We start from the raw sequence: 12,944 nt of genomic DNA on the forward strand, positions 1-12,944 counted from the left end.
AAGCTGGCAAAGTAGGTGGTACTAACAATGAAGTGCTGGAAGAACATTTTCCAATTAATTGGGTAGTTGGCAACTGGTCAGTAACATGACTTGATAAAAAAGAGCATCTTAGAGAGTCAAAGTGTCTCAGTAGTAAAAATGAGCAGATATTCACCAATCTGTGCAAAACTGCATCTAAAAATTGTCAAACAACTTCAGAATAGTGTTCTGCATAGTAAAATTGCAGATACTTTAAATATATAATCTATAGTGTGTAACACAATCAAAAGATTCAGAGAATATGGAGAAATCTCTGTGCAGAAGGGACAATCCGAACGCAATATTGGATGCCAGTGATCCGTGGGCCCTCAGATGGCACTGCATTTAAAACAGGCATGATACTGTGATGGACATGGGCATAAGTTCAGGAATACTTCCAAATCACTGTCTGTGAACACAGTTCACTGTGCTATCCAAAAATGAAAGGTAAAGCTTTATCATGGAAGGAAGAAGCCATATCTGAACATAATTCAGAAACGCCACCACCTTCTCTGGGCCAAAACGAATTTAAAATGGTCTGTTGCAAAGTGGAAAACTGTTCTGTGATCAGACAAATCGAAATTTTAAATTTTTTTGGGCAGCCATGGGCACCACATTCTCTGGATTAAAGAGAAGAGGCTTGCTATCAGTGCTCAATTCAAAAGCTTGCATGGTGGTATGGTATGGGGTGCATTAGTGCATATGGAATGGGCAGCTTGCACATCTGGGAAGGCACCATCAACGCTGAAAGATAGATGCAGGTTTTACAGCAGCATATGCTCCCATCCAGATGACTTGTTGTTTTGCTTTTTGCATATTCTAGCAAGACAATGCAATACTGCATCTATGACAGCAGCATGGCTTCATAGTAGAAGAGTCTGAGTGCTTAACTGGCCTGCCTGCAGTCCAGACCTTTCACCAACTGAAAATACTTTATTTTGAAACAAAAAATATGACAAAGAAAACCCAGAATGGTTGAGCAGTTAGAATCCTATATCAGGCAAGACTGGGACAACATTCCTCTCCCAAAACTCCAGCAACTGGCTTCCTCAGTTCCCAGATGTTTACAGAGTGTTTTTAAAGAAGAGGGGATAGTACACCATGGTAAACATGGCCCTATCCCAACTTTTTTGAAACGTGTTGTTGACATTGATTTTGAAATTACCTTTTTTTCTTAAAATGGTGCATTTTCTTGGTTTAAACATTTGATACGTTTTCCGTTTTCTATTGTGAATAAAATATGGGTTTAGAAGATTTGCAAAGCTTGCATTTTGTTTTATGTAGATTTTACACAGCATCCCAACTTTTTTTGGAATTGTGGTTGTAGTTTTAGCCGAATGTTTAAGTAAAAATGAGGTACCCTTGCAGGCCTTACAGCTTCAATACTCTGAGAGAGGGACCCATACTGCATTTGCATACATAACTCCGAATACTTATTCTGGGCCAGTGATTTAAAATATTAAAGCAGGATGGTCAGTATGACAGTCAGACAACTATCAATATCAGAAGAGGCTGGCAAAATTTAGCAGCATATTTCTTTAGCCCTGGTTCACATTGATGCAGCTTTGAAATCGTGCTACTTCAGCTGATTTCAGCTGGTGATTTCATTGTGGCTTGCGACTTCATACAACAGAAGTCTATGCAAGTCGCAATGAAACCAACAAAAAGTAGTGCAGAAACCTTTTTCATAATTGCTGCGACATGAGTCACGGCAATATGAACGGTTCCATTGCCAGCAATGGGATGTGGCTTTTAATGCGATTTGAAACTGTCAAATCACATGACAAGTTGCACTGGTGTGAACCAGGGCTTAATGTCATGTTTATCAAAATAAATAATAATTTTATCAAAATAAATAATATTAATACTAAGGCCTCATGCACACAGACAGTGTGAGTCTGGTAAAATGTATAAAGCATTACACTGGTCTTCCTATTACTGCTTTGCTATAATATGTTCCTGGGCTCTGCATATTAATATTTTACTGTACTCTGGCATCATACACACAGATGGTGTGAAACTGAAATCTTGCACTAATGCAAAACCCAACATTTTTTCTGCACCCCTGGAGCGGCAGGTAGCTCCTATAGTTGACCATAGCAGTGTAAATCCAATTTCAAGTGCATACAGCCATTCACTTCTAGGGCCAGCTGTACATGCCACATATGGCTCCCAAGGTGTGGAAAATCTAAATTGTCCCTATGAGTCTCTGCACTGTGCTTTATTAATCAGTCTCAGACACTGGGCATTCTAGTATGTCCGAATAAAAACGTTTTTTAAGTACCTTGAGCATATCTAGTATGCTCAGGGCCTCCTCAGGGGTGGGTTCTGGACTGTGCTGCAGGAACACTCACAGTAGCACCTGTATAAACAAACATTGGAGTTGATTTATTAAAACTTGAGAGTGCAAAATCTGGTGCAGCTGCACATGGTAGCCAATCAGCTTCTAACTTCAGCTTATTCAACTAAGCTTTGACAATAAAACCCGAATGCTGATTGGTCACTCTGCACAGCCGCACCAGATTTTGTGTGCACCAGCTTTAGTAAATCAACCCCATTGTTTGCAGGCTTTATTTGTGAATACATTTTAACAATAACTAGTTCTGTTTTGTGCAGATCAAAGCAATATATTTTGTCAGTTGAAAACATTATTTTTCTGCTCATTTTATTTACCATTGGTATTTGATTTGGTTTTTTACATTTTTGCAGCATGGTATTGCCAAAGAAAGCCTTTTTTGTCCCCCAAGAAGCATATACAGTTGCAAGAAAAAGTATGTGAACCCCTTGGGATTATGTGGAGTTTTGCATGAATTGGGCATAAAATGTGCTCTGAACATCATCTAAGTCACAGCAATAGAAGAACACAGTCTGCTGAACATAATACTACATAAACATTAGATGTTGCCATGGTTTAATTGCACATAACATGTAAACATTCACAGTGCAGGGAGGAAAAAGTATGTGAGGCCCTAGCTTAATGACTTCTCCCAGAGCTAATTGGAGCCAGGAGTGAGCCAACCTTGACTCCAATCAGTGTGATGATATTGGATGTGTTGCTGACAGCTGTCCTGCCCTTAAAAAACACACACCTGTTTTGGGTTTACTGGTTTCAAGAAGCACTGTCGGATGTGAACCATGCCTCGCAGAAAAGAGCTCTCAGAAGACCTACGATCAAGAATTGTTGACTTGCATGAAGCTGGAAAGGGTTACAAAAGTATCTCCAAAAGCCTTGATGTTCATGTGTCCACGGTAAGACAGACTGTCTACAAATGGAGAAAGTTTAGCACTGTTGCTACTCTCCCTAGGCGTGGTCATCCTGTAAAAATGACTGCAAGAGCACAGCGCAGAATGCTGCATGAGGTAAAGAAGAATCCCAGAGTGTCAGCTAAAGACCTACAGAAATCTCTGGCACATGCTAACATTTTTGTTGACACATCTACAATAAGGAAAACATTAAACAAGAATGGAGTACATGTGAGGACACCACGGAGGAAGCCATTGCTGTCCAAAAAGAATATTGCAGCACGTTTGAAGTTTGCAAAAGAGCACCTGGATGTTCCACAGCACTACTGGCAAAATATACTGTGGACAGATGAAACCAAGATTGAGTTGTTTGGGAAGAACACACAACACTATGTGTGGAGAAAAAAAGGCACAGCACACCAACATCAAAACCTCATCCCCACTGTAAAACATGGGGGAGGGAGCATCATGGTTTGGGGCTGCTTTGTTGCCACAGGGCCCGGACGGATTGTTGTCATTGATGGGAAAATGAATTCCAGAGTTTATCAAGACATTTTGCAGGAAAACGTACGACCATCTGTCCGCCAACTGAAGCTCCGCAGAGGATGGGTGATGCAACAGGACAATGACCCAAAGCATACAAGTAATTCAACTAAACAATGGCTGCAACAGCACAGAATACGCCTTCTGGAGTGGCCCAGTTAGAGTCCTGACCTCAACCCGATTGAAATGCTGTGGCATGACCTTAAGAGAGCGATTCACACCAGACATCCCAAGAATATTGCTACACTGAATCAGTTTGGTGAAGACGAGTGGTCCAAAATTACTCCAGATCGTTGTGCAGGTCTGATCTGCAACTACAGGAAACGTTTGGTTGAGGTTATTGCTGCCAAAGGAGGGTCAACCAGTTATTAAGTCCAAAGGTTCACATACTTTTTCCTCCCTGCACTGTGAATGTTTACATGTTATGTGCAATTAAACCATGGCAACATCTAATGTTTGTGTAGTATTATGTTCAGCAGACTGTGTTCTTCTATTGTTGTGACTTAGATGACGTTCAGAGCAGATTTTATGCCCAATTCATACAAAACTCCACATAATCCCAAGGGGTTCACATACTTTTTCTTGCAACTGTATATGTTTTAGATATTGGTCACATATACCTTCTTTATATTTTTTATACATTTTCCATATGCCGCTATATTTTTATCTCCATTTACTAAGGTTTTAAATTTAGATATTTTATTGGGTCGATCAATCTGAAACAGATTATGTGACCCAACTGTACCTTTTTGTTCGTCATTAGTGTGAAAATGGCATACTTCTTTTCAGTATATTTAACCATCTATATATCGAATCTATGGAATTATCATTTATAATCATCTATAATTTTGTATGATTTTAAACTAATATTATATACAGATTGATCTTTGTTAATTTAATTCAAGTTCTATGTACTGGCTGTACCCATTCTCACCATTTGGATAGCAGAATAGAGCCATCTAGCGAGAGGTTCTTTTTGCACCTGTAGTTCCACAAGTTAATCTAGCATTGTTATTTCCAGTTCAAGAGTTTACACTCTGGCTAAAGTGGCTTTATTTAACTCCGAGTATCTAATAGTCCTCAATCATCCCTGGATCGCTAGATACATACACACATTATTGAATATGTAATGCAAGCGCTTTCCATGAATGAATCCTAAGTGGAACCTTCTCCCTGATATGTCCTCTACTCTTGCTAGTATTGTATGGACTCCGGCAATATGGCCGCCGTGTACATACTGTGCATGCGTGAACGGCCCGCGATGACGCGGGCGCATTACACTGCGCATACGTGAGGTATTCATTCCGCGTATGCGCAGTAGTACCTAAATGACGCGAAAGCGTCATACAGCATATGAGCACCATCCAGTATAAATATGAGGCTTCAACAAATGGCACACTCCCTTTGAAAAAGTGTACTTACACGAAACACGTCAGGAGGTGCCCCCACACAGTGACATTAGCCCGCACGGTCCTTATGAATGACCAGTGGCCATCTTGATATTTTATGTAAGTTGTTTACCTGTTTTTATACTACATCCTTTAATAAAAAATACTACACTATCGGATACCTCTCTTTTGGGCTTGTTTGTCCTGCGAGCCCCCCCTAAGGTGATTCCTGACACATGAAAGCGGTTAACATTCTCCTGGTGGCTGATGACGGAATACCTGGTGATGAGCTTTCTACCTTCGGACGCCTAGTACCCGAATGTTGGTGACCTGGTGACCATTCACGTTGCAGTGCTCCAGATCCAGATGACCAGGAGTAGGTCCTATTTACTCCAATGCGCAATAAATTGCGCTATCTGGTTAGTGCAATCAACATTCACTATCTAAGCCAGAGATGTCACGGATTGTTTATATTATTTTGCAATACCACCGGATAGACGGACTTTGGCACCATTGTCACTATTTGCACCTTCTTTTCTTCAGGATATCTGTTATCGCTTTTCATCATTGGTTTCAGCACTAAGTTTTGTTGCTTATTTGCACACGTATATCATGTACATTTTGCTATCAATTTTATTATTCAATTTTTAGTGCTGCATATTTTATGTTCATGTATTTTATGAGGAGGTCTTTGAGGTTTCGCCTTTTATGCTAGCAGCTTCTTATCACTCACCAATATCTGTTCCACCCAGCGCTCATTTACAACCTTTTATTTCATACCCATTATGTAACTGTTCTGTTACATAATGGGTCTGTGAGCTTGGGAGCCTGATTGTTTATATAAGCCTAGTTGTACAAAACTTTTACCATTTCAAAAAAACTTGTTAATTTATGGAATTGATCATTGTAAAATTCAGTTGTTTACCCTTGTTTTTTTACTGATGCTTTCTTTTCCCATGTGAGAATTTTGGTGATTTTTCCATGCATGATAGTGATTGTCTCAGTGGTCACCTCAATTTTCAGCTTCATTTCTTTGTTTACAATGCCCAATCTTCCAAAATATGTCTCATGTGATAAAACACTATTCTCTCCTTTCTTATTTCCAGTAAGTTCTCCATTAACTGCAATTCCTAGAGAAAGACAGCGACAGTTAAGGCATATGTATTACTTCAATATTTAAATGTTAAACTTCGATTCAATAAAGATATTAACAAATAAGTTCAGGGTGTAACATGTTACAAATGCTCCCCAATCCCCACCATGACGTTGTGACAGTTAGCGAGGGATCTTCTTCCCCTGCTAGCTGTCATAAGCTGAAAAAACTTGGCTGTGCAGGGTTACTCCCGCCTGGCCGCGTCATCTATTCACAGTGTTCTGTGAATGGGAAAACTACAAGTCCTGACAGGCTTTGCAGCTGTTGCCTTGTAATTCTCAATGAACTGGCAGGACAATGCTGAACACTCTAGGCAGTTCATTGAGCTTGCTGTCATTGTGTAACTGCCTGTCCGTATCGGAGAGACTGGCAGACAGATACACAGACAGTCTGAAGGACCATGGCATTTCACCCACTATCTGCAAATCGTGGGTGCAATGCTTTACAGGTTCCTAACAAAAAGAAATCTATATTTTTTTACCTGCAAAAAAAGTGCATTTATTATTTTTGTTTCTAAAGTGAACTTCCTTTAAAGGTGACCATAGTCATAAGTCAATCTTTAACTGATCTGTTGGCTAGAATGTTTAGGCCTGTTGGGTCTACTAGGATGAGCCTGGTGGTGGGCAACTCATGCAATCTTTGTCAATTGGCTCATCTGATCTCTGTTTTATTTCTATGGACAGCACAAAGGTCATATCACATTCACAGTTCTGTGGTTGACAATGCATTGACAATGACTTAAAGTCTGCGAAGTGTGGTTTCATGTCTTTCAAATGTCAAAGTCAAAACTTTAGCAGTTTATTGCTGTGAGGCCTTAGTTGAGATGGCTATAAGTAGAGTATGCTTGTCAAAATCTGAGTATGTTTGTCCATATTACTGGATCTTATTTCAAATACTGGCTCTCGTTTCCCTATATGTGTGGTCTAGTATATGGGGATAACATTACATACCTAGCTCTTTGTCTTCAATAAGATTCAGCACCACGCCAGGTTCCTCTTGTATATTGAAGCACAAAGCATCATTCTTTTGTGAGACTTTTATAACAAAATGAGGATCTGAGTCAACTGTGAAAACCAAAGAAATGACATTTAAAATTATTTAGCCAAAATTGCCAATCAGACCTCCAAAGTTCGTGTGGCTTTCAGGTTAGCACAACAACAGTGCGTAGAGAGCTTCATGGAATGGGTCTCCATGGCTGAGCAGCTGCATCCAAGACTTATATCACCAAGTGCAATGCAAAGCGTCGGATGCAGTGGTGTAAAGCACACTGCCACTGGACTCTAGAGCAGTGGAGACGTGTTCTTTGGAGTGACGCATCACGCTTCTCTGTCTGTAAATCCGATAGACATATCTGGGTTTGGCGGTTGCCATGAGAATTGTACTTGCCTGACTGCATTGTGCCAAGGGTAAAGATGGTGGAGGGGGGATTATGGTGTGGGGTTGATTTTTAAGGGGTTGGGCTTGGCTTCTTAGTTCCAGTGAAGGGAACTTTGAAGGCATCATTATACCAAGACATTCTGAACAATTTTATGCTCCCAACTTTGTGGGAACAGTTTGGGAATGGACTCTTCCTGTTCCAACATGACTGTGCACCAGTGCACAAAGCAAGGTCCATAAAGGCATAAATGAGTGAGTTTGTGTTGGAGGAACTTGACTGGCCTGCACCTCAACCCAATACCTTTAGGATGAATTAGAGCAGAGACTACGAGCCAGACCTTCTCATCCAACATCAGTGCCTGACCTCACAAATGCACTTTTGGAAGAATGGTCAAACATTCCCATAGACACTCCTAAACCTTGTGGACAGCCTTCCCTGAAGAGTTGAAGCTGTTATAGCTGCAAAGGGTGGGCCAACTCAATATTGAACCTTACGGACTAAGACTGGGATGCCATTAAAGTTCATGTGCGTCTAAAGGCAGAGGTACAAATACAGCAATATAGTGTATTTGCATTTCCATGTTGTGTGTACTGTGGGAGACCAGATATAGTGAATGCAGAGTCATAGATTTAGTAACACTTTCATTGAAACTTCAGTTTGTTAAATTAGAACTAACTTTAAAATGTAACAAAATGATAACAGGTAGGCTTTAATGGCAGAAGTATGTCTGTTCAGCCATAAAGCCTCTTTCCCTGACTGCACACTGACTGCTGGGAGTAAGAGCCAGGTGAAACAATCAAGTAACTTTGGTGCACATATGCGGGAGATACATGACTGACCAATAGAGAAGACAGAAGACTGCAGGCTCATGACAAGATGGCAGTGGTGGCAACAGAGCAACTAGGGGAAGTGTAGACCTCATATCTCTGGAGGAAGGCACACCAAAATGTAATTCTGCCATAATTTGCAAATATGCTGTGCATGTTTTCATATTATGGCAAGTACTCTGGGGTTCCAAATAAGTACATTTCTACAACTAAAAAAGTGTTATAATATAAAAGGCTGAAACCTTTTGTAAATTAAATGTTATTAAAATTATTTTTCCATTTTTCTTCCCTGAAACCACGGTAGTCATACACTATCTGTAACACAGAACAAAATTCCCATCCACTTGCCCTTGTAGCTTCTGGCTCTCTGGTTTTCTGCACATATATACAGTTGTGTTCAAAATAATAGCAGTCAGACATCACTAACCTGATCAATCACTGTTTTTGGTAGAAATGATATTTCTACATGGCAAATAATTTACTAACAGGTGTAGTAGAGTAATAGAAATCCAACAGACCCAACAGTCATGACATGCATGCTGCTGATTCTGTGTAATTGAATCACTAATTGAAAGGGGCATGTTCAAAATAATAGCAGTGTGGAGTTCATTTAGTGAGGTCAGTCATTCTTTGAAAAACAGATGGCAATTATTGCCCTTATTTAAGGAAGGAAGGCAGCAAATGTTGTACATGCTGGTTACAGTGCATTTTTCTCTGAAATTCTGAGGAAAATGGGTCGTTCCAGACATTGTTCAGAAGAACAGAGTACCTTGATTAAAAAGTTGATTGGAGAGGGGAAAACATATAAAGAAGTGCAGAAAATGATAGGCTGCTCAACTAAAATGATCGCAAATGGTTTAAAATAGCAACCAAAACCTCAAAGACGTGGAAAAAAGCGAAAAACTACCATTTGAATAAATAGAAGAATAGCCAAAATGGCAAGGACTCAGCCAACAATCAGCTCCAGGAAGATCAAAGAAGGTCTAAAGTTACCTGTGAGTACTGTTACAATTAGAAGACGCCTATGTGAAGCCAAGCTATCTGCAAGAAGCCCCCCCAAAGTCCCACTGTTGAAAAAAAGACATTTGCTGAAGAGGTTACAATTTGCCAAAGAGCACATTGACTGGCTTAAAGAGAAATGGCGCAACATTTTGTGGACTGATGAAAGTAAGATTGTTCTCTTTGGGTCTAGTGGCCGGAGACAGTGTGTCAGACGACCCCCAAACACTGAATTCAAGCCACAGTACACTGTGAAGACAGTGAAGCATGGTGGTGCAAGCATCATGATATGGGGATGTTTCTCATACTACGGTGTTGGGCCTATTTATCGCATACCAGGGATCATGAATCAGTTTGAATACATCAGAATACTTGAAGAGGTCATGCTGCCTTATGCTGAAGAGGAAATGCCCTTGAAATGGGTGTTCCAACAAGACAATGACCCCAAACACACCAGTAAACGTGCAACATCTTGGTTCCAGACCAACAAGATTGACGTTATGGAGTGGCCAGCCCAATCCCCGGATCTTAATCAATAGAAAACTTGTGGGGTGACATCAAAAATGCAGTTTCTGAGGCAAAACCAAGAAATAGAGAAGAACTGTGGAATGTAGTCCAATCATCCTGGGCTGGAATACCTGTTCACAGGTGCCAGACGTTGGTTGACTCCATGCAACACAGATGTACAGCAGTTCTCAGAAACAGTGCTTATACAACTAAATATTAATTAAGTGATTCAAAGGAAAGCAAAATCTTCCAACATTTTTCAGTTTATATAGTGAATGTTTGAGTTTGTAAAGAAGAATACAAACACTGCTATTTTTTTGAACAGTCTAATATTCACTTTTCTTCAATTTTGTTTTAGAGGAACAACACAAATTTGATATATTTTTCTTCATGTTTTGATTTGGAATAGAATGTGTAGTGTTCCCAATGCATTTGTGTGTATGGAAATAAAAGCTATTAGAAGGATTTTCTGCTTTATTCACTTTTTTCAACACACTGCTATTATTTTGAACACAACTGTATATCAATACATCCAGAAATGTTCTGAACTAAGGGCTTGATTAACGTAGTGTTGCCTACTGAAGAGTGATCCACAGTGGATCACTTTTCAGAGGGCCGCTGAAAGGTAGCAAAGAGGAGTTATGTCGCCTTCACCCCATCTGTTTTAACTCCTAAAAGTCTGCATGCATTATACGTGGTTGCGGCACGGCCCTATTCACTTCAATGGGTCATGTTCAGCAGGCACTACTGCCCACTGAATGAACAGGGGGATCATTCTTGCCACAAAGCAAAGCATTGGGGCAGCAAAAAATCATACGTGAGTGATCATATGATTATAACGGCTAAACTCTGCCACTTAGCACACGTTTCCAGCAAGTATAATGGCATAGCCTTCCTCAATAAAAAAAGCTACAGAAAAAAGCAGATAGGGAACTGTAATCTACACAAACTGCAAAAAAAGTTTTTTATATAGAAGACAAAGCGCATGGATTTTATATAATCACATTTGGAATTGCACTTAAAGAACAAGAAACACATTACCCCAGTTAGATGGAGGGTATCCTGAAAAAAAAAACAGTATAATTAAGATAAAAAGACACAATACTAGTAAGAAATTCATTTGAACTTAAGTCTATAGTTTTGATTTAAAGATTAAAGCTGAATTGCAGGGAGAGTAAAAATGCTCCCTTGCAGTAAGGTTGGCCCCATGCTGCAAGGGTTAAGTAATTAATAAATGAGCAACTAAGGGATTGATTACAGAATTATATGTAGGTATATGTGAGGCGGCAATAGAAGAGAAGAAAGTACTTTTATGTAAGAGTGAATGGGAGGAGGATATAGGAAATATCACAGATGAATAGTGGATACATATATTAAATACAGGGCCTATGGTATCCTCTTCCCCTTCACAGAGACAGTCTCACCTCTTTTTATTGCATAGGGCATACCGTACACCGCAGAAACTTTTTTTGTTTGGGTGGAGGTAGGATGCTAGATGCCCAAGATGTGGAGATCCAAAAGAAGACCTCATTGACATGGTATGGAGATGCCCAAAGTTGCATAGGCATTGGGTAGATGTTTTAGATGCAATAAAAGTGGCATATGGGCAGGGGCGGACTGACAACTTATGGGGCCTCCGGGCAATAGGGGATCATGGGGCCCCAGTGTCCACGCCCATACTCAAACCACACCCAAAAAAGCCTATGAAAGGTACTAGGGGCATCTCATGGGGCCTTCTACTGACCCCGGGCCCTCAGGCAGTGCCCAAGTGTTCGAATGGTCAGTCCATCCCTGTGTATGGGGTAACCTGTGGCTTAGAACCAATGTCATGTATATTGGGTTATATTGAAGAGGACAAGGCAGTGAAGGAGGTACGGGAAGCAATCACTCGTTGTTTATTTCAGGTGAGCAAATTGATTGCGCAGAGATGGCTTGCAAAGATGCCAACCTCAGGTAGAGAATGGGAGAGGACTGTGGATGAAACAATAAGCAAATAAAGGGTGGTATATATTAAACAATGATGTATAGGTAGATTCCAGAGAATGTGGAAACCATGGACGAGCAGGAACAACAGAGAGATAGAAGTGATTAGGTAATAACCCCAGGATGAAGGGTAGTAATAGAGAGTGCCTGTATAGAAGGTCAAAAGGAATTCTTGGAGTTTTGTTTTTGTGGAGGAAAGTAGTGCATTCTGATGTTAAGATGTAATGAAAATATGAAAGAAAATATTAAGTGTGTAATGTTTGTAAGTTTTTTTTTAATGTAAAGTTGAAATAAGAAAAAAATTTGAGAGAAAAAGAAAGTAGACTAATTAATATTTAGGCATGAGTGAAATATTCTACATAGTACCATCACCTAAGATCTAATTCAGTAAAATAAAACGTTAGTTTTGTTTTCACCCCTTCTTTTTTCATAGTTTCCTAATTGACTTTCTTATTTTGTAATCCAAGTATGTAACTCTCCTTTTTCATTTATTGGCCTATAGAAATGGAGGAAGGAACTCCAGATGTCCAAGCCAAGTATTCTTTTTCTTGTAAAGCTCTATTTTATACCTCAAAAATGGTTTGTAAAGTATTATTTTTAATCTTATACATAAGGAAATGTATCTGTAATAAGAACAGGCAATCCAAATTGAAAGTGAAATATAAAAGTACATAGGATGTTACCATCAGTGAAAACAGCATGTCTAAACAATCGGAACCAAAAAAATATAGGAAGCTGGAAAGGTATAAAAATCTGGATTTTCATGTAAAAGGCAAATTTGACCTTGTTCCCTTCTCATTAAGGCAGCCTATAACTTTTACAGGAAAAGTCAAGATTTGCATATAACTTCACAAAGACAACTGCCAAAATAAACAATTAACGTCCAAGAAAGCATTTGAAATTAA

The 12,944-nt window shown here is 39.6% G+C and overlaps 1 protein-coding gene across 1 annotated transcript in view; it reads right to left on the reverse strand.

Annotated features, from left to right (window-relative positions):
* The window catches only part of LOC149458639 (inter-alpha-trypsin inhibitor heavy chain H3-like), a 263,380-nt gene that overhangs the window by 12,346 nt on the left and 238,090 nt on the right, over positions 1 to 12,944 (reverse strand). Inside the window, exons 16-18 of the mRNA XM_089681994.1 lie at positions 11,098 to 11,118; positions 7,296 to 7,409; positions 6,118 to 6,322 (exon numbers count right to left, since the gene is read on the reverse strand). Of these exons, the coding sequence (XP_089538120.1) occupies positions 6,118 to 6,322; positions 7,296 to 7,409; positions 11,098 to 11,118 (340 nt within the window). The remainder of the gene's footprint in view (positions 1 to 6,117; positions 6,323 to 7,295; positions 7,410 to 11,097; positions 11,119 to 12,944) is intronic.

Source organism: Staurois parvus, unplaced genomic scaffold (genome assembly GCF_062004578.1).
Source record: "Staurois parvus isolate SC_StPar_1 unplaced genomic scaffold, SC_StPar_1.0 ptg000282l, whole genome shotgun sequence".
Lineage (NCBI taxonomy): Eukaryota > Metazoa > Chordata > Amphibia > Anura > Ranidae > Staurois > Staurois parvus.